Source organism: Xenopus tropicalis, chromosome 6, assembly GCF_000004195.4.
Source record: "Xenopus tropicalis strain Nigerian chromosome 6, UCB_Xtro_10.0, whole genome shotgun sequence".
Classification (NCBI taxonomy): Eukaryota; Metazoa; Chordata; class Amphibia; order Anura; family Pipidae; genus Xenopus; species Xenopus tropicalis.
In genome coordinates this window covers 27,526,782-27,550,295 of record NC_030682.2, presented here as the reverse complement: position 1 = coordinate 27,550,295, position 23,514 = coordinate 27,526,782, and the positions used below count along the sequence as shown (strand labels likewise).

The following is a 23,514-nucleotide window of genomic DNA, read 5'->3' as shown; positions in this document are numbered from 1 at the left end:
CAAGAAGAAAAGAGGGAATAAGGATTGGAAAGGATAAAGCAGGGGGTAAGATATGTTATAAGAGAAAATGTGTATTAATGACATTTTGAAAAGAAGAGAAAAGTAAGGGTGGTAGAGGTAGAAAGAGAGGTAAGTCTGGAAGGAGGAGTACAGAGTAGAAATCTTAAATGGAGTAGAGAGAAGACATGACAACATGATTTGAAAGCTTATAATGCTCAATCCTTGGGTTTGGTCAAACTAAGCAGAAAAGTGTAGGGCCTGCAGTTGAGTGGTGGGCAGTAAGCAGGTCCAAAGGCTCATGTCTGCTGAAGAGACAATTGTTTTATACCTTCCTGCATAAAAGATGAAGCACTTAAAGTTAAACTCGAAAAAAAGGTGTTTGGGATCAGAAAGAAGATGAAAGGCAGAAGTACAAGATCAGACTGACCTAAGAGACTACTAGAGAATCTCCTTGAGGATAGTGCCTTGAATACTTACCCTTTGTGGCTTACTTGCACAAGCAGCCATTCTGCTTAGGTTGCCTGCTTTGCTAGGCTGTTCAGCAGAGCTGGGAGCATTCAACACTGCATAAAGTGTGATGCAGTCTAACTTTTCCTGTGTGAGGGGGGAAAACTATAATTGGCTAACTACATCCTACTATACAGGTATGGGATCCGTTATCTGGAAACCCGTCATCCAGAAAGATCCAAAAAGGGAAGCCATCTCCCATAGACCCCATTTAAATCAAATAATTCATATGTTTAAAAACTATTTAATTTTTTTCTGTAACAATAAAACAGTACCTTGTCCTTGATCGCAGGGCATTTTACATTTGCTGCCCGTCTGTATGTTCTATATTTTTGCAAACAGAAATGCACCTTTTCATTTACCAGTTGTAAGTAGTTGTTGCTTGCCCCATGCTATGCATCAAGCAGGATTTAGTATTTTGTTTTCTTTACTTCCCCTGCAGGATAACAATTATATATTAGTTCCCTAAATAATTTAGCATACTTTCCCAGTGATCAACATATAAAGTATAAATAATAAAATAATCAAAGATGTAAGATTTTGCTTTCAAGTGACAGAAGGACTTGAAGAATATATTTATCCCTCTATCCAGACACCAGCTAATTATAGATTCAGTACCTAAGGGCAGATCCAGTACTTCTAAAGCTGTGTTGGAGAAAGTCACTGTATTCGCTGTACTGTTACTGTTTGGGAATGTACCTCCAATCTGATAAGAAGCTCTTCATCAATCTTCAATTATTCATTAGGATTTTGTGCCAACATTGGCTTCTTATAAGCTAAAAGGTTCCTATTGCTATGGGGCTTATTCCAATGCAATCAATAAGCCTAGAAGGTGTATTTAATGGTTTCAAGTCTGATTTGGCACTGTCCCATCTAGGCTAGATGTTAAAAAAAACTGCAGCTGCATTCATTTTAATAGAAGAAAATCATGTTTTAATCAATAAATGCTTTTAGTAAGATGTGTCCTTGAAGACTGTTTTGCTAAGTTAAAGTGTTTTGTGCACTAATATACTGTATTTCTATATATATTGGTAGGTAGTAAACAGACCCAAGAAAAATATAGAGCGATGTTTAAACAAACATTGATGTACCTTTTATGTATCCTTCTGTCTAACAGGGCACTTTAAATCTCCAAATTCTCAAATGTGCACTTATTAAGGAATAAATATGAAACTGGAAAACTTGTTGCTTAAAAACAAGAAGAAAATACCTTCAACACAGGGGAATGACATTCTACTTTTTATTGTCCATATCTGACAAATTTCTAATAAATCTGGAAATCTCTAATTGACAAATAACTTGAATTTTCAAAATACCGCTCCCATTAACTTCTACGTGATCTTGAAAGCTTTTAGTTTGATTTTTTTTAACTTAAGGGGAACTCCGGCTTTCGAACCAAAAATTTGTTAAAGAACCCCATACAACCCAGAAACCCCTAATATACCTATCATAATCTGTTCCATTTTTATATGCAGAAATCCAGCTGCAAAACAGTTCTTTTCTTTCTGCATCATTTGAAATCCTGGCAGGGGAGGAGGGACTAAAACACTGATGTTACAAATTGTAACAACTTCTCCACAGCTTAAAGACAGCCTTCAGGAACTACATAACCCACAATGCATTGCACTGTGATGTTCCTTTCCTTATTGGCATCACATGTGCAGGGAATTGTGGGATTGGGAGGATGCAGGCTGAAGGCAGGCTGAGGACACTCGACTACTGTTACATTTTATTTGAGTCTCAAAGTAGCCAGATCAGCAGGGGAACAGGGGGCGGGGCTTAGGGAACTGTTCCAAACCATATTATTACATTCAATATCATGAAAAGGCTGCATATTTGTAAACTGATGTTTATTGCAAATTTGCTTGAAAAAGTTTCTTTTCAAAAAGCTTAAGTTGCCTTTGGGTGGAGTTGTTCTTTAATAAGATTAGGTGGCTCAAATTTTTGCTGAAAACAAATCAAATCTAGGTAAAAATGTGAATTTGAATGTTGATAAATCTTGATAATCTAGATAAAGATGTGGGTTGGCCATAGTGAGATGTCTTGGAGTGTCCTAGCAAATGGAAGCTATTGAGAGGAGATGCTGTAGGAAGGTACAAGAAATGGATTGAGAGCTTTAGGATGGACATGCTCAGTTTCACACATATGATTTTAAAAGAGGATTCCAGGAAAAGACAAGACTGTATGTGGGAACTTTAAATCATTTGTAATACAAACTTTGTGGTAACCCAACCTAGTTTAGAAGTCTACTTTAATTCTGGATTAACTGAATGTTTAATTAAACTTTCTACTTTGAAAATTATTTTTTTGTGTTACAGTGAAAAAAAATATCCATTGGTAAAATGTTGATGATTAGGGTTGACACTACAATAGTTTTTTTTAGCTTATGAAATGAGACAGGGGGTGCTTTTACTGCGCTTACTTTTCTGTCTTTATGAAACAAGTATTCATGCGTGAGCAATTACCATGTATCCCTTCCATTCATAGCTGCATATATCATATATATCATATATAGTAAACCATTGCAGTGCAAAGGAAACACACCAAGAACATCATCTTCCCTGCTTCATATGGCACAAAGGTTACTCAGCTTTAATGTGAGACCCTTTGTTGACTAGCTTCATATTTTGACCTGTTTGACAGGCTTCAGGGCTACTTCATGTAGATCAGTGATCCCCAACCAGTGGCTCGGGGGCAACATGCTGCTCCCCAACCCCTTGGATGTTGCTCTCAGTGCCCCCAAACCTGGTAGTTATTTTTGAATTCCTGACTTGGGGGCAAGTTTTGGTTGAATAAAAACAAGATTTCCTGCCAAATAAAGCCCCTGTAAGCTGATAGTGTGCATAGAGGCCCCTAATAGCCAATCTTAGCCCTTATTTGGCACCTCCATGAACTTTTATGGTGCTTGTGTTACATAGTTACATAGTTACATAGGGTTGAAAAAAGACCAGAGTCCATCAAGTTCAACCCATCCAAGTAAACCCAGCACACACAACCCACGCCTACCAATCTATATATACAACCACTAATACTAACTGTAGATATTAGTTTCACAATAGCCTTGGATACTATGCTTGTTCAAGAACTCATCCAGGCCCCTCTTAAAGGCATTAACAGAATCTGCCATTACCACATCACTAGTAAGGGCATTCCCCAACCTCACTGCCCTCACCGTGAAAAACCACCTACGCTGCTTCAAATGGAAGTTCCGTTCCTCTAATCTAAAGGGGGGGCCTCTGGTGCGCTGATCGTTTTTATGGGAAAAAAGAACATCCCCCATCTGCCTATAATCCCCTCCAAGTCTTTTTATATTTGCCTGTGGCTCACGATTAAGAAAGGTTGGGGATCCCTGATGTAGATCTTTCAGCTATCATGCCTAATGATGAGTCCTGCTTTTGTGGGCAATAGAGGGTGCATATTAAGGTACTTCCACATGGATTCATCCATTCTGCCTGTTCTATTAAATGGTGTGCAACTGCCCGTATTGCCACTTGGTATCCCAGGAGCTGCTGCAAACCTGGAACTAGTAGTAGTTGGCAGGGTTGCCACATTAGAACACCAGAACCTAGTAAATCAGATGCAAATGCCCTTTTGAACACATACTCCAGAAGTGAATCCCCCCCCTCTCTGAAAATTCTATACTCAACTTGCACCCGGTTTGCATCAGTTGCATTTGTTTCCTCACATTGGAGACAATTGCAATGGGTGCACATCTGGCTTCAGTTACACTGGAATTATGGGGGAAAAATTGCATTGTTGGTAAAAAAAACATTGGTATTTTGTGTCTGTAATTGCCCTTTGCACACTGCATTTGTGTTTGTAAATTACCAATATGGTGTAGAACATTTTGTTGCAGTTAGTTGCCATCCATCTTACATTTTATGTAGAAAAGGATATATATAAGTTATCTGCAGCCGTTTTATACAGCCTTTGCTAGCAGAACGTATACTAAAAGTTCATATTTGTATTCTTTATTTTCAGGGCAATTTACTTTTGCTAAAGTTACCATTTTAAATTAGTATACTACCATTATATAAAATGAATTCATTTTGTTTTTCTCCCTTTCATAAACCATACGTTTTGAGAAGGTGACCTTATTTGTTTATTACTTTTTCCATGAAACAATATGTATTGTGCTCTTTAATCCTTTAAACATTACCTTTCTCATTTAAACACTGTGATGATCTTGATGAAGGTTGATGCTTCTCTTAATGACCAAGTTTCTAATGAAACTGTAGAACATAAGATAGCATGACCTAGCATAGGGATCATAATATAAAAACTTAATTAGTGGTTCATTAAGAAGAGTGCAAGCAGTACTTTAAGAAATGAAGTAAAACTGCTGGATAGTGATTCCATACGGCTGTTTATGGATGGAAGAAATGAACCTTTCTCATTCTCAGGTGGCAAGGAAACATCTCACAGACTAACCGTCTGCAGTTCTACTCCAGGTATATGTCGGCATTAGAAATCATCTTTTTTAATTTAGCTTTGTTGATCTGGTAAAATCCACAGAAACGTGGCACATTTTCCAATGCCATATTATGTAAGAAAAGTGAATTTGATGAAAGGGTTAATTGGCAAGTGATTGGTTGGTTAATTAACAAGAAGAAACACATCTGACATTCTGGCACAGTGGTTCATGTTTTCCTCTTGGTTCCCATTGTTTACTTGTAAGCTACAAATTCCTAATGGTTTTATGGGCAAGGGGTGCAATGTGGCCAGTCTGCGTAGGAAGGATTCCTTGCTAGAAACACATATTTTGTAGGGGATGTCCTAGCATTCCAGATTTAAAGGAAAACTATACCCTCAGAATGAATACTTAACCAACAGATAATTTATATCATACTAAGTGGCCTATTAAAGAACCTTACCAAACTGGAATATATATATCAGTAAATATTGCACTTCTACATCTTTTCCCTTGAGCCGCCATTTAGTGATGGGCTGTGTGCTTCCTCAGAGATCAGCTGACAGGAAATAATGCAGCTCTAACTTTAACAGGAAGTAGTGTGGGAGTAAAATACACAACTTTGTCCATTCATTGGCTGATGTGACCTATCATGCATGTGTGCCCTTGGTTGGTTTGTGTGCACTGTGAATCAAATGATCCCAGGGGGTAGCCCTTAGTATTTAAAATGGTAATTGTCTGTTAAGGATTACCCAATGGCACAAACCAAAAACATATATTTTTATGAAAACTGTTTATTTAGATGAAACCGGGTTTAAATATGAGATGTTCTATTCAGTATATTTATATAAAGACCTAAATTGTTTGGGGTTACTGTTTTCACTTAAGTGTAGAAGGTTAAAATCCTGAGCTTCCTTAGTAATAAAACAGTATTTGGACTGCGGACTCCAATAGGCCTCCTGTTTTGCATGTGTTTTTATTTCTATAGGCTGTGATTGGGTGTGTGGGGGAGTCCACTGCCATTTTAGTCCTCTGGGGCTCTAATTACTCTGCAAAAAGCAGACAGTTATTTTTCTAGACAATATTCCAGAGCTGCTGCCAGTAAGGACGGTTTAAGCAAATGACCCAGCCATATTACCCAAGTACCCAAATCATAGAATGACAATGCAGTGATTTATATGAGATCTAGTTTTAGAGCCATAAGGGACAACCAAACAGTAAAGTCAATTGGACATTGCTATCTTTGATGTTGCGTCTTTATCCAAAAATACTATTTACTTTTTACATCATTATTTTGTACAGGATGATGTAAAATAACCCTTGGTTTTTGAGCTGTTGGAAGCCAGTTTATTATAATCCACAGCTTGGTAGTTTGAGGGTTTCCAAATGAATACTAAAAGTTTCATTCTAAAAATCTCTTCAAATGTGAACTGATTTGTTAAAATGAGATATTCTGACACAGCTGAATTTGCGTGAAGGTTTAGATCAAGGAACACTTGTAATTTAATAACCTGCCACGGCTCGCATATGTCAGGTTAGTGATACATTTTAGAGGAACGGTAAAGGGGAATTAATTTTTTTCCTTTACAAGCAAATCGATTCATGGCCCAGTCATCATTTATTTTATAGACAGTTTGAACCCCATTATTGACTGCGTCAGCTACTATAACCCTTTCCCTGCCAGAAAAAAAATCCCAAATTAAGGGCGTGTCTTAAAAATCAAGTTGCTAGGCAACATGTATTTCCTGTTTTATCAAAGTGCTACATGGTATAATTAGCTCATGATTGTGCACATCAAATTGCAATCGACTCATATAATTGCAACTATAAGCACTCTCTTGCTACATGCCCTGGGCCCAGACATTAAAGATTGCTCCTAATTTATTAAACAGTCGCAACCATTCTACAGTTTATAAACCTCACTATCATTGTTTCATTCTTTCCTGTGGAATGAATGTTTGCTTAAGTATATGTTCCCTGGCTGGCCTTTAAACATAGCGTCCTATGCCTTGCTATAGGAGCCTGTTCCACAGTTGGGTAACCCCTGAAGACACCCATGCTTGCAGCTACTTGATCCTACTAAAATTGTTGCATGATATAATAGTGCCTGACAATTGAAGTTATTTGTTGCTTAAGAATGTCATTAAACATTTCTTGGTACAGGTATTGGATCCCTTATCCGGAAAGCCGTTATACAGAAAGCTCCGAATTACGGAAAGCCCATCTCCCATAGACTCCATTTTAATCAAATAATTCAGAATTTAAAAACTGATTTCATTTTTCTCTGTAGTAATAAAACCTTGTAATTGATCCCAACTAAGATATAAATAATCCTTATTGGATGCAAAACAATCCTATTGGATTTAATTAATGTTTTATTGATTTTTTTGTAGACTTAAGGTATGTAGATCCAAATTATGGAAAGAGACCCCTTATCCGGAATACCCTTGGTTCTGAGCATTCTGGATAACGGGTCCTATACCTGTATTATCATTTGTTGCTGATCTTAATTGTGATAACACTGCATAAGTTAAATTAACCAGTTGGTTTGAATGGATGGCAAGAAGACACAAGAAAAGCAATTTTGTTTTGTTAAAACCATATTATCATAACCTCACTGACCCTTTAGTCTCCAACGTCTCTAGATTTGATTGATGTAAAGCCCTTAACTTTTTGGTTGTGCCCACAGAAGGGCTGTGCTAATAAAAGAAGTCATTTGGTTTATGGGGAGGTTCTACCTGAGAAACAATTTTTGTTTGGGCCTTGTTGTTTGATGCTGTTACTATGGCAAAACTTCTTTCACATCCTTTTTTTCACACATTTTTATTACTTAAAAAACAGATTGAAAAAAATATCTCCTGAGTATTGGAACCCGAGTTGAAAGAGTAGAAAGTACATCTATGGAAATGATTCCTTTCTTATTGTTGTTTTCATTATGTTGTCCTCTGTCTATAAATTATATTCAGATGCGTATATTTTCATTACATTCTATTGTGCCAGTGTTCATTTCCAAGATAGAGTACTAAGCCTTGGTCCCAATGAGCAGTGCTGCCAGTCCGAAATGACAAATCTCTTCTAGCAGGACACAAATAACATATCACTATGGATTAGTGTTATTTTCTCGTCCATGGTCAGTTCTTCAATCTATTTCCCACAGTGTCTCTGCTCTTTGCATCCTACCTCAACTGTTCTAATATCATTTGCAGCTTGATTGTGCTCACTTTTTCTTTAGCATCTTCTTCCATTGAATTTCAGACCATTTTTTTATTAATAGAAGCCATTTACAAAATAAAAGCACAACATTACTTGATATTGCCTGGTTTACAAGATACACAGAATTCAGTATAGAAAGAGGGCAGCACAGTGGCTCAATAGGTAGCACTTCCACCTTGCAGCATGGGGGTTATGACTTGGATACCATCTTGGTTGGGAACTATATGCAAGGAGTTTGTATTTTCTCCCCTAGTCTGTGTGGGTTTCCTTCCACACTTCAAAAACATTCAGACAGATTAATTAGTTCCTGATTTAACTGATCCTACTGTCTGCGAATGTGATAGGGACTGGCACCAGGCCTAGCCAGCTGGGTACCCTGGGCAGCCCTGGCCCACTACCTCCCCTCCCGCACTACCCGCCCCTGCACACGAGAAGTGCACACAAGAGCAGTGTTGGTTCGGCAGGGTGGGAGTGCACATAATGCGATGACTTCAGCTGAGATTATGCTTTATAAAAAGTTGACTTGAGTTCTTTGGCTGATTTTTTCAAGAGATTTGCAGGAGATTTTTAAAGCCCCCCAAGAAATCTATTGGTCTCTTTGGATGCCATAGTCATTTTAATTAGAAACTAGCCATCAATTATAGTATGGTTAGCGTTACCACCCAGCTATTATCTTACCAGCCTAGCCAGTAAAACAACTGGTAAGCCCATGGCCTATACTACAAATTTATTTATCAGCAATGTAGTTGTGGATAACTTTGTAATAACCTTAATTTGAGCCCATGGCACACCTACTTAAGGCCCCAACTCACCCCAAATTTCCCTTTCTCTTCCCTGATCTCTCTATGACCCTCCCTCAATCTGCTATTGTGTCATAACCCCTCCCCTTTATATTATAACTCAGGCCCCTTTATATCATTGCCCACCCGCTTTACATTATGACTGCCTGCTTTCATCGCTAGCCCCCGCAGGCTGACATTTTTAAAAAGGTAGCAACCATGAGTAAAGTGCATAACTGCCCCACTGTATATTAATAGTTGGACAGGACTCTTGTTTTACCATAACAAATGAGAACTTCTTTCACTAAATTTCCCTGTCTGGTTTTAACTGACTATTAAGTGTGTTCTCAAGCAGATAACGAGACTGTCAGGAGCTTTACTGCGCATCTTGGCAACCAAGCTTTGTGTGACAGTGTCTGACAATCCCAAAGGTTACATTGGCAGCATTTGAATACAGCAGGTCTTTGGGGTTATATTATTTGAATTAAAGCTGTAGTTCTCATTATAAAATGTATTTGCAGGACAAAACAGAGACTAGTCTTGGGCTGCGCACAAAACAAACAGCAGAGGGAAATACAAATGCTGCTGATAAATTTGCAGTGGTCTGTAAATGTCTCTGTGTACAGTAATGAATCTGGCCATTACCGTGTATTTGTCTTGCAGATCAGAAAACTACTTGTGGCGCTGATCCATTTCATGGTGCCAGGATGGCATTGCATTAAGAATCTTTAAACTGTTTGCAGGGCAACTATGTTGATTCATTATAAGAGCAAAATCAAATTCATTATGCGTTTAATTAGGAAAACGGGTCCAAATTACTTCCAGAAAGACTGATATTCTGTTTACCAAATTGGAGGCAATAAAGCATCTGGAATCTGCAGACGTTAAATTTCACTCAACCTTCAGAGATAAACATCATGAAGATTCCAACTGTAAAGCTGAAATTTCATTTTATCTTTTATTGCAGAGGTAGAAAGTAAAATACCACATTCAACATGATTCAGTATAAATAATCTAAAGAAAATGCTTATTTGTTTGCAATATTTTGCGAGTTTCTCCCTCCCCCTGTGATTTTCATTGTGATTTGCATAGCTGCTTCTTTCTGTTCTCATTACGTTTGTAAGACTATAAATCCTACAGCATATGTGGCCTTGTCACTGCTCCACATGTCACCCAAGCTTCCTGCTTTAAATAAACTACCTTATCTATATTTTTGTTATCTAACTGGTCCCCCAGTTTCATTTGTGAACATTTGTCTGGTGAATGGCTATTATGGGCACTATTTGAAAAGTGAGGTCATTCTCTAACCCAGGGATCCCAGATTGTTTTTCACGAGCACTTTCAGATGTGAAAAGTGTTGGAGAGGCACACAAGCAGGAGAAAAGTTCTTTGGGGATGCCAAATAAGGACTGTGATTGGCTGTTTGGTGGCCCCATGGGGACTGCTGGCCTGCAAGAGGCTCTGCTTGGAGTAAAACTGTGTCTCTGTGCTTCCAAAACTTGTCTCCAAGCCAGAAATGTAAAAATGGGCACCTTCTTTGAGCCCACTGGGAGCAACATCAAAGTGGGTGGTGAGCAACATGTTGCTCACGAGCCAGTGCTTGGGGATCAGGGCTCTAAACTGAACAACCAGAAGCAAATATGGGCTCAACGAAATAAGGGTAGAGAATTGATAAAATTAAACAAAAACTACTGTGACTTCTTTATAAAGAGTACAGATTATGCACTATGGGATCACAATATTGTAAAAAAAACAATAACAGTCAACCATTATACAGTTTTGAAAGTAAAAACTCCTCAGTGTGTAAAATAATCATACAAAAAAAACATTGTTCCTTTAATTAATGCCAAGCATCTACTTTTCTTAGCTTCTACAGATAACAGTGCAGCTGAGATGAAAAATGGAACCCTACACACGGGATTAATCATCGGAATACTGATAGTGATTCTGCTTGTAATTACCGCCATTCTTGTGGCAGTCTACATGTACCATCATCCAACATCATCGGCTAGTCTCTTTTTAATTGAGGTGAGTACATCTGCTTCTGTGAGTATTCTGTGCATTATTTAAAGACAGATGTGCCTGTGTTTGCTTATAGAGCCAAGGATTATCTGAAGAGGTAGAGAGTTTACAAGGGCAGAATTAATAGTGTATACCTCTCATCTAACTGTTCCATAACCTTAAACTAATTACCACATTAAAAAGTCTTTATTTATGTAGTTGGGGCTTTTTTGGTGGAAGTACATATTACAGCTGGATATACAAACATATTTGTTGGTATATTGAAACATTCCAATGCTGTGCATACTTTGCAAATGTTGTTTCCACATTACCCTTCCACCAGCTTGACTCAGTGGCTTGAAATAGATGAGCTTTTAATCAATTAATAGTAAATTAATTATTAACATATTTGAGGTCCTATGACTGTTAATATCTACTGCATGCATTCCTGTAGATTGTTTAGATTCAAAGAAAAAGTAACTGTAGTATAATGTACATGTGCCATATAGCGGTAATGGAATGGAGACCGAAATGGCTTAGCCATAGGATAGCAACATTATCAAATAATAAGCAGTATTGCTGCAGGGATGCTTTTTAAACTATTCCCTGAACTAGACTGCTATTGAGAATGGTGAGAAATGGGACATTTCTTCATAATAAACTTAGCAACTTCCTTGGCCTTTACTATTGAAATATGTGGAGAATACTGCTTTGAAGATATGTTTGCTCACATAGCTGGATTATTATTATTATTAGTATTATTATTATTTATCAGGCTGGATCAGGCTTTTCCCTCTTGCTAGATGCCACTTTACATCTAGGCTGCTCCTAAAGCCTTACTGTTTTTAATATTCACTTAATTGTAAGACTTCAGGGCCCCTCCAGCAGTTTGTAGAAGCTTTACATTAGGGGTACGGAGGAAGACAAACAAAGAGTTCTTGCAGAGAAAAAATGGAATTAAAGTATGCACCCTGTCTCACAAAAAACATTTGAGTTACACAAAGCTACTGCTTATCCTAAGAGCACTAAGTAAGGATGTATATCTGACCAGGCCTTGATGTTTTGGGTGCAGAGTAATACATTTTAGTATCTTCTCTGGTTAGAAACTCTTGATGTAACTCAGCACCCAATGAATGTTACAGTCAAAATGGAGTACCCAAAAGCCCTGCTAAGCTGCTAAGCTTCACACTTGAATAACTCTGTATTAAGTTGATGTGAGCACTACTCTTTATCACTTTCTGTAATTGGGGTACAATAAGCACACCTAAGGCTTTTTATGGGCATCTTGCTCCTTCTTAATAGGAAACTTTGAAGGTCACCCTGTTCATACTGTAGTTTAGAGCTTTTACACCCAGCCAACCCACTTTAATTTTTTACTTCTAGTCTTCCTTTATTTTTTAAAAAGTTTTTGCTTTCATCGGGACTGCTGTCTAGCACATGGCAGTGATGGCCCTGGCTTCATCGTATCTGAGGATAACAGAGTTTTTCTTTAATAAACACACATCACTCCCCAAATAATATTATAAATCTCTCTTTAATGAGCCAAAACCTTGAAGTAAAACTTGAAGTAAAACTGTTACTTTATGTAATCCAGAACATTAAAAAGAATTGGAAAAGCGTGAAGAACACCTTTAGGACAAAATCAGCCACTTTGCTGAAATAAACAATCTAGATTATAATTAGCAATCACATATTTGCTATTTCTGACAACTGTATGGTTTGACATTTTACTTTGAAAATATTCATCTTTATATAAAAATGCATTTAAGAAGGCAGAAAAGCAGCCTATAAATGCAGACCAGTGGCATAGGTCTGATTGCACAATCACTTTATAAATGTAGAGTATTCTTATATGCTATTTTGCATAAGATATGCTAAGCACATTTCTACATTAGCTCCAACAGTAATGCCAGTTACAAAGATAACTAAGATGGCAGAAAAATCAATGTGGAGAGAGAGTAGGCTGTGTATAAGATGGTGAGGATGGTATTCCTCATTCTATGTACCCCCCCCCCCCCCAAATCATGCAGATGGAGAATGTTCTCTGGCTTTAGCTGCACCCTGCTTCTTCCTTTTTCATTCACTTGGCTTTCCTTGCTTTCCATGTCTCAGTGGTTAATTTACTCCATTCTGACTCTAAAACACCTGGGATTAATTCCTGCAAAGAACCCCTATATAAAATCATTAAACTTTGGGCAATTCACTTTTGATCCTATTTTCTATAGCCCAGCCCATTTTCTTTTATCCCATTATTTACTTTTCTTCATACATGAACCTTTATCTTTCCTCCTCAAGCTTTTTCCATCAAAAACAATTTATCTGTTTGAACCTGTTATTAAATATTATATCCTATATTTCCTTCAAACATTTTGTTTTAACATCATTTTTATTATGGTAAAAATTTTACATAGTCAGCATCGGACTGGGAACCCAGGGACCTACCAGAGAACCTTAGCCCCTAGGCCTGCTTTCTAAACTATTTTTCCTTCTTTCCTCACCCAACCTCTTTATTCTCCTAGTCTTGTTTATTTACATGCCAGCATCTATTTATACTTTTCCTTCCCATTCAGAAATAGGGAATGGCCATGAAACAGGCCAAATGGTCAGGAGCAGGAGGGTCCACTTACACCTGGGCCCACCAGGAGTTTTCCTGGTATCCTGGTGGGCCAGTCCGACATTGTACATAGTTACATAGAGTTGAAAAAAGACCAGAGTCCAACAACTTCAACCCTTCCAAGAGAACCCAGTATACACAAACTCATAATGACCTATCTATCCACTCACATACAGACCCATACTGACCTATCTATCCACTCACATACAGACCCACACTGACCTATCTATCCACTCACATACAGACCCATACTGACCTATCTATCCACTCACATACAGACCCATACTAACCTATCTATCCACTCACATACAGACCCATACTGACCTATCTATACACTCACATACAGACCCACACTGACCTATCTATCCACTCACATACAGACCCATACTGACCTATCTATACACTCACATACAGACCCACACTGACCTATCTATACACTCACATACAGACCCATACTGACCTATCCACTCACATACAGACCCATACTGATCTATCTATACACTCACATACAGACCCATACTGACCTATCTATCCACTCACATACAGACCCATACTGACCTATCCACTCACATACAGACCCATACTGACCTATCTATCCACTCACATACAGACCCATACTGACCTATCTATCCACTCACATACAGACCCATACTGACCTATCTATACACTCACATACAGACCCACACTGACCTATCTATACACTCACATACAGACCCATACTGACCTATCTATCCACTCACATACAGACCCACACTGACCTATCTATACACTCACATACAGACCCATACTGACCTATCTATACACTCACATACAGACCCACACTGACCTATCTATACACTCACATACAGACCCATACTGACCTATCTATATACTCACATACAGACCCATACTGACCTATCTATCCACTCACATACAGACCCATACTGACCTATCTATCCACTCACATACAGACCCATACTGATCTATCTATCCACTCACATACAGACCCATACTGACCTATCTATCCACTCACATACAGACCCATACTGACCTATCTATACACTCACATACAGACCCATACTGATCTATCTATCCACTCACATACAGACCCATACTGACCTATCTATCCACTCACATACAGACCCATACTGATCTATCTATACACTCACATACAGACCCATACTGACCTATCTATCCACTCACATACAGACCCATACTGACCTATCTATACACTCACATACAGACCCATACTGATCTATCTATCCACTCACATACAGACCCATACTGACCTATCTATCCACTCACATACAGACCCATACTGATCTATCTATACACTCACATACAGACCCATACTGACCTATCTATCCACTCACATACAGACCCATACTGACCTATCTATACACTCACATACAGACCCATACTGACCTATCTATCCACTCACATACAGACCCACACTGACCTATCTATCCACTCACATACAGACCCATACTGACCTATCTATACACTCACATACAGACCCATACTGACCTATCTATACACTCACATACATAAACCATATATACCAATATCAATACTAACTGTAGATATTAGTATCACAATAGCCTTTTTGTTGTAAGCGAATAAAATTTTGTTTTCACTGCAACTATGTCAAGTGGTAAAAAAAAAATTCAAACAGAACTTCTGTATCTTCTTGAAAAAAAGTATTATAATATTGTAGACAACATTTTCTTTATTCCTTGGATAGTGTTGCATTGACATTCAGTGTTATTTCATGTTTCATTCATGAACTTCAAATCTGCTCTTTGTTCTTCTCCAAAGTATATTTTAACTGAGTTTAATATAGACCATGGAATATCAGTAAATTTTCAGCACAAATCTTTACCCAGTGAAGAATTCCAATCAATTCATAGCCCTCAGTGCACTCAAACATGAAGACTGCACACACCTTTTTTGAAAAGAAAAGTCTTCATAAAATTAAAAATGATATATTCTATTTTTTTTTTTAAATTCATAGTACAGGTATGGGACCTTTTATCCAGAATATTCGGGACCTAGGGTTTTCGGGATAAGGGATCTTTCCGTAATTCGGATCTCCATAACTTAAGTCTGCTAAATATCATTTAAATATTGAATAAACCCAATAGGGCTGTTCTGCCCCCAATAAGGGGTAATTATATCTTAGTTGGGATCAAGTACAGGTACTGTTTTATTATTACAGAGAAAAGGGAATCATTTAACCATTAAATAAACCCAATAGGGCTGTTCTGCCCCCAATAAGGGGTAATTATATCTTAGTTGGGATCAAGTACAGGTACTGTTTTATTATTACAGAGAAAAGGGAATCATTTAACCATTAAATAAACCCAATAGGGCTGTTCTGCCCCCAATAAGGGGTAATTATATCTTAGTTGGGATCAAGTACAGGTACTGTTTTATTATTACAGAGAAAAGGGAATCATTTAACCATTGAATAAACCCAATAGGATTGTTCTGCCCCAATAAGGGGTAATTATATCTTAGTTGGGATCAAGTACAAGGTACTGTTTTATTATTACAGAGAAAAGGGAATCGTTTAAAAAAAATTAGTTATTTGTTTACAATGGAGTCTATGGGAGATGACCTTTCCGTAATTCGGAACTTTCTGGTTAACGGGTTTCCGGATAAGGGATCCCATAAATGTATTACAAAACTTGGACCTTTTTGTCGTATTGTTAAAGGAATCGTACTCATACTACACTTGGTAGTAAATAGTTATCTTGGTCATTCTGATTTAGAAGGTATTCTTTGCATTTTCAAGAAATAACCTAGGAGGAACAACTGTTCCATGAAATGACTTCAGGGATACACAGTAAGTTTGTTGGGAACGTTTAGATTGCATTGCTGCACACCCTGTTGGTAATAAAATTGGTTGAGCATTGAGGCAGTAGGAAATGTATAACTCTACACAATGATTGTCAATTGCATTCACTAAAGAAGAGGAAAGAAATATTCCACACTTAGGCGCCTGTCTACTTGCCAGTTATTTGCATTTTATGGTAATTATACATGAATTCACTAATAATACATCTTCCCTGCTTAGAATCACTGAACATGAGTAATGTTAAAAGCGGACATGGAATAAAATCCATCATATTTTGTGGTGTTATTTCACATAATGCCACCCAAGGTTATACATTCTAGCACTAACCTTGTAATCACTTTATATAGAGTGGAGGTCATAATAGGCAAAAACATATATGTAGGCAAACAATTCCCATTAGAAAAATGTCTATGAAGGTTAGCATTTATCTAGGCCATGATATACAGTATATAGTGACAAAAGAAAATATATCCTGTGTGCCACAAAGTGTAAACCACAGTGAAGGGGCTCAATCAGACAGTGGTGTAAGTTTCGCCAGGTCCACTTCAATAAGTACCATGTAAAAATAAAAAAATCCACTGGAGAGCCAGATGCGTTCTGTGTAGTTTATTGGTTTAGAGATGCATAGCACTACATGTTTCGGACCAGTACTGCACCAGTGCTATGCATCTCTAAACCAATAAACTACACAGAACGCATTTATACAGTATATAGCAGTCCAAAGCAACTGGTTGTTCTAAGAATTTTGAAAATGTTTCACTACTCAATAACATGTACAGGTATGGGATCCGTTATCTGGAATCCTGTTATCCAGAAAGGTCCGAATTAAGGAAAGGCCATCTCCCATAGACTCGAGTATAAGCAAATAATTCTAATGTTTGAAAATGATTTCCCTTTTCTCTGTAATAATAAAACAGTACCTGTACTTGATCCCAACTAAGATATAATTACCCCTTATTGGGGGCAGAACAGCCCTATTGGGTTTATTTAATGGTTAAATGATTCCCTTTTCTCTGTAATAATAAAACAGTACCTTGTACTTGATCCCAACTAAGATATAATTACCCCTTATTGGGGGCAGAACAGCCCTATTGGGTTTATTTAATGGTTAAATGATTCCCTTTTCTCTGTAATAATAAAACAGTACCTGTACTTGATCCCAACTAAGATATAATTACCCCTTATTGGGGCAGAACAGCCCTATTGGGTTTATTTAATGGTTAAATGATTCCCTTTTCTCTGTAATAATAAAACAGTACCTTGTACTTGATCCCAACTAAGATATAATTACCCCTTATTGGGGGCAGAACAGCCCTATTGGGTTTATTTAATGGTTAAATGATTCCCTTTTCTCTGTAATAATAAAACAGTACCTGTACTTGATCCCAACTAAGATATAATTACCCCTTATTGGGGCAGAACAGCCCTATTGGGTTTATTTAATGGTTAAATGATTCCCTTTTCTCTGTAATAATAAAACAGTACCTGTACTTGATCCCAGCTAAGATATAGTTAATCCTTATTGGGGCAAAACAATCCTATTGGGTTTATTCAATAATGAAATGATTTTAGCAGACTTAAGGTATGGAGATCCAAATTACAGAAAGATCCCTTATCCGGAAAACCACAGGCCCCGAGCATTCTGGATAATAGGTCCCATACCTGTACAAAGAAACTTGAAAAGAGAACTTAAACAAGTACCTAAAATGTATAAAATTGTGCCATGTACATGAACAAATAAGCCAGTAGGTTAGTTTGCCTTCAACTAGAATATAAATACCAGGCTACAAAATCCATTGCTGACTCCATTCTAACTAATTATCCATTACTTGAATTTAAAAAATATTTTTTCCTCTTTGTCACCGTAGCGCCGTCCAAGCAGGTGGCCAGCCATGAAGTTTAGAAGAGGATCAGGACATCCTGCCTATGCTGAAGTGGAGCCTACTGGAGAAAAAGAAGGTTTCATTGTCTCTGAGCAATGTTAAAATTTTTGAACAAAACGCCAGTACTGGTTTCTGGTGTGACATTTATATTTTTGATATCTTTTCCAAGGAAAGCTGTGAGCTACCAATGCTGAAGCAGAAAATGAATTCCGGCAAGAGCTTATAAAGATGAAAGAGCATTTTCTCTCTCATATTCAAATACCTATCACAGTGGTCTTCCTTTGTGGAATCTTACAGAAATGCCAGGAACCACCATTGGACAAGAGTAGAAAAAATATACAGGGACTCTTCTACTGGATTCAGGAGAGAACTGACAAAAATGACTTTGAGTGTCTTTACTATACAGGGCATCTCTATACTGTTTTTGTGGTCTTTTATGGGATGACACATAGACAATACATGTGCGAAAAACAAACCAATATATCAAACATAGAGGTGAAGGAAAATATGGAATCTTATATAGTGTAACAAGTAGGAGAAACTTAAATATAAAACGGTGTAATATGGCATCAACTGCAACAAAGAACATAGTGTCGCTGTCACTGCCAACTTTGGTGTTTAAATAACATGCTTATATTTACAGATAAATTAGAACATGCACTATTAATGTGCAAGCCCAACAAAGTGTTATATTTGAAATGATGTACCTAATATATGGACTTCTGTGCCAGCCTAGGAGTACACGATTTTTCCAAAAGTGATGATTAATTCCAACAAGTTGACTCGCAAGTTTCATATTTTTGAATAGTCTTTATTTAACACCCCAGTGGTAACATCATAGGACATGAAAGAGCGGTCTCAGCAGCACTTGAGCATGCCCAACAAGCAACAACCAGCAGCGGTGAGCCGGCTGAGCATCAGAAAGAAGCATTGCAAGTTACAAAAAGTGCATATCACTATAGATGACCCATTTGGAGGTGTGGACCAAGCCTATGGGTGATAATCCCTGTTAATAAGGTACAAGTGCTTCCCTCAAGGCTTAACCACTTACAAAAACACTTTTTTGAATGTGTTTTATGCTTTTAATCCAATTATGATGAGTTACTATTGGCCATGTTTGTGCTGCACCTTTATCAGTGGCAATTGTTTGAGAATTGCAATATTGCCCGTAATACCTAGCTGAAAGGTGTTAAAAGCTTTTTCCTTTAGTTGCCATATATATTGCATTAAAAATGTACAGGCACTTTTCAAAACTCTTTGGGCTGGTGGAGAAAGTTCTACTTGTGCAAAACAAGGCAACTAAATCTGGTTGGCAAATTTCATGTTTCATCACATATTTTTCTATTGTACATTGTAACTAAGAACATTTCCGCACTCAGATGATACTCAACTGGATTTCGTTATTTTACCATTTCTTTTATATTTTACACATATTTTGACAATAACTGTGCTTTGGTTTTAAGGAGATTCACATATATTGTAGAAACAGGTCCATAATCTAAGGATTCCATCCCTGTACGTTGGTATGGGAACACTTATGAGTGGATGACAGGTAGAACTGCTTTTACGGCAAAAATCTTGGTTTAATCACAAAAACTTTGCCCATTTGTTTACATTATCCATTTAAAGTTCATTTACTGCTTTTGCCGTGCATTCAAGCTTTTAAATCAACCATGATATTGTGGCATCATGGCATTAAACTATATATATTTTTCATACTTTTCTTGTGGTGGTATAAAAAAAAACATTCTTTTATATAGACAGGCCTGATTTGGGTAGGATTTAAAGGAGAAGGAAAGTCATTTTGGCATTTTACTGCCAATAGATTCGCCACATTAGTGCCCCTAGAACACTATATTTATTCTGCAGAAAGCATTACCATACCGGAGTAAAGAACCCTAAAAGCTCCCTCCGTTTGTTTAAGATAGCAGCTGCCATTTTAGCTTGGTCTTCATAGCTTGCAGCTTAGCCGTTATAGCTCAGATTATACATTCCCAAGGGAGGGGGGAGGGAGTTTTGTAAATTCTTATGGGAGGGGGAGCAGGAGAGAGGAGGGAGCTGCACAGACTCTGGCCTCGGGAACAAAGGATTTTTCTGACAGAGGAAAGTCACATACCGTAAGAACATGTTCACAAAAAAGGAGACAAGAAATCCTGTGTTTCTTTTGATAGAGGACTCAGTGCAGCGTTTCTGTGAGTGCTTATGGCTGTATTTACATAGACCTTTCTGATAAAGCTTACTTAGTTTTTACCTTTCCTTCTCCCTTAAAGGCAAAATGCATTGTCCCTATTACAATGATTATTTTTATGAATTAGATTTCTATGGACTCAGAACATTCTCAAGATATTATATATATATATATACAGTGGTTTTGAATGTTTGCAAACCCTTTAAAATTATCTATATTTTTTATGACCAAATATAATAATGTTTGTTTTTGTTATTTAACTTGGTTTCTTTATCTACTTTTAGATGAAGTTGATTTGTTTGGAAATCAGATGATGTTTTAGAAAATGTTAAAGGGTTTACCAACTTTTTATGCACCACTGTATACACAGGAAGCATTTAGACACATAGGAGCAGATTTATTAACATCCAGGACTTAGATTTATCTTGCAAGTGAGAAAGATCACATACCATTTCTTGGGTTTTTTCACCCTCATGCATTAAATCATTTAGGGTTACTTGAGGTTCCCATCATTATTTATTAAATAAAATGACAAACATAACAAAGAATTAAGGCGAGTCCCTTGATAAAATATTTCATGAAAGAAATTTGACCATCGATTTTGATCTCTACCGTGTTTAAGAAAAAAAAACACCAGTGAAATTTTTCTTTCAAAAAAATTTGAAATCTCACAGAAACATTTCCATATACAGAAGACATTTTGTTTTTACATGATCAAACTAAGGGCGAACATCTCAACATTTTATAAATCTGCCCATTAGTTTTATTCAATTCACTACCTGTTCAAGAACCCTTACAGGAATGTATTTTTTTTTTTGTAAATGACTGTGATGGAACACTTTGTTCATTCAGGTAATTTCGTGGCCTTCTGAAAGGAATTCGTGATCTACAATTAGTTTGTTTACAGTACAAAAAGGTTTGAAGTCCCCCAGATTTGGCCTTCCCCCCAAGACCTCAATATTGCCCTAGAACTAGAAAAAATTGAATAGCACTGATTTATACATATATATACTGATTCTTTTAATTTAAATCAGTGATCCCCAACCTTTCTTACTCATAAGCCACAGCCAAATGTAAAAAAACTTGGGGAGCAACACAAGCATCATAAATGTTCATGGAGGTGCCAAATAAGGGCTGTGATTGGCTATTAGGGGCCTCTATGCACACTATCAGCTTACAGGGGCTTTATTTGGTAGGAAATCTTGTTTTTATTCAACCAAAACTTGCCCCCAAGTCAGGAATTCAAAAATAACTACCTGGTTTGGGGGCACTGAGAGCAACATCCAAGGGGTTAGTGAGCAACATGTTGCCCCCGAGCCTCTGGTTGGGGAACACTGCTTTATATAATTGAATGATACCATCAACATGGCTCCTTAATTATCTACTACAAAAATTTTTTATTAAAATGAATGTCAAGAATTGTGAAATAGTTTGTGTAATCCACAATTACTCCTAATATAAACCAGTTATGACTACAAGATCTTGAGGAATATGTAATAAATTATTTTACATGGCACTGTAGTTGGTAGAGTGTAATGGCAACATGGTTAGTCTTTAACCATTCTTAATGCATCTGTATAAATATGATTGCAGATTATCTATTCTCAGGAATCATTTCTAGCAATGTCTTGTGTCAGACGGGTCAACAAAACAATATATTAAAGTGTTTAAAAAAAATAATCACAGAAATGTATTACCTTCTTGCAGCACACAATAGAATGGTTGCACCCCACATGGGTATTTGTGTACATTATGTATTTGTAGGTGCTAGAATTTCAAAGAACGTAACAAATTGAATGAGGCCTACAGCTATAGCGCTGAATGATATCTAGCTTTAGAACATACAGTATTTATCACTGATGCAGAATCTTGGTCATCAAGACCTTACATTTATTATGACACAGAAAAAAGAGAAATCTGGGTATATTTTGCTCAAAATCTTTTCATGAGAGCAGAAATGACGATACAGTATCTCTTGATAAATGTTTTGATTCCATAAGAGCTGGAGAGTTCCCTGTACAGTGACCCTGTTTGGTAACAGTTCTCTACCTTTGTCCATTTGCCTTTTATTCCATATGTCCCCTGTCTATTATGGGCAACACTGTTTCATTCAAGGTGAATTGCTCACATGATATTGTATGCAATCCTGCAATAAATCGTAGTGGGGGTAAGAGAAGAACAATAGGTTTATAATTCACCATGAAATCTTCAAAGCTGTACAGGAGATAAAGAAATAGAGCTGGGAATGATACTATATTAACAGGATAGCATAAAGGAAAATATACTTATTTTACTGTGTTCTTCGACAATAAAGGTGCTTACTTTTAATTAAAATTAATCATTTTTTCATTTTGCTATGTTTTGCCTGTGTTTTTGGAAAGGTTGGTGACTTATGTACATTTCACTGCTTACAGTTTTTGTTGTATAGGTATGGAACCTGTTATCCAGAGTGCTCGGGACCTGGGGTTTTCCGGATAAGGGATCTTCCCGTAATTTGGATCTCCATAACTTAAGTCTGCTAAAAATCATTTAACTATTAAATAAACCCAATTGGACTGTTCTGCCCCCAATAAGGATTCATGATATCTTATTTGGGATCAAGTACAGTATTATTACAGAGAAAAGGGAATCATTTAACCATTAAATAAACCCAATAGAACTGTTCTGCCCCCAATAAGGGGTAATTATATCTTAGTTGGGATCAAGTACAGGTACTGTTTTATTATTACAGAGAAAAGGGAATCATTTAACCATTAAATAAACCCAATAGGGCTGTTCTGCCCCCAATAAGGGGTAATTATACCTTAGTTGGGATCAAGTACAGGTACTGTTTTATTATTACAGAGAAAAGGGAATCATTTAACCATTAAATAAACCCAATAGGGCTGTTCTGCCCCCAATAAGGGGTAATTATACCTTAGTTGGGATAAAGTACTGGTACTGTTTTATTATTACAGAGAAAAGGGAATCATTTAACCATTAAATAAACCCAATAGGGCTGTTCTGCCCCAATAAGGGGTAATTATATCTTAGTTGGGATCAAGTACAAGGTACTGTTTTATTATTACAGAGAAAAGGG

At 37.1% G+C, this 23,514-nt stretch overlaps 1 protein-coding gene across 1 annotated transcript in view; it reads left to right on the top strand.

The window, feature by feature from the left end:
* Nucleotides 1-22,781, top strand: part of plxdc2 (plexin domain containing 2) — a 249,937-nt gene extending 227,156 nt beyond the window's left edge. The window contains exons 13-14 of the mRNA XM_002933138.4: nt 10,778-10,938; nt 18,233-22,781. Of these exons, the coding sequence (XP_002933184.1) occupies nt 10,778-10,938; nt 18,233-18,349 (278 nt within the window). The 3' untranslated portion in view covers nt 18,350-22,781. The remainder of the gene's footprint in view (nt 1-10,777; nt 10,939-18,232) is intronic.
* Nucleotides 22,782-23,514: the final 733 nt, after the last annotated feature.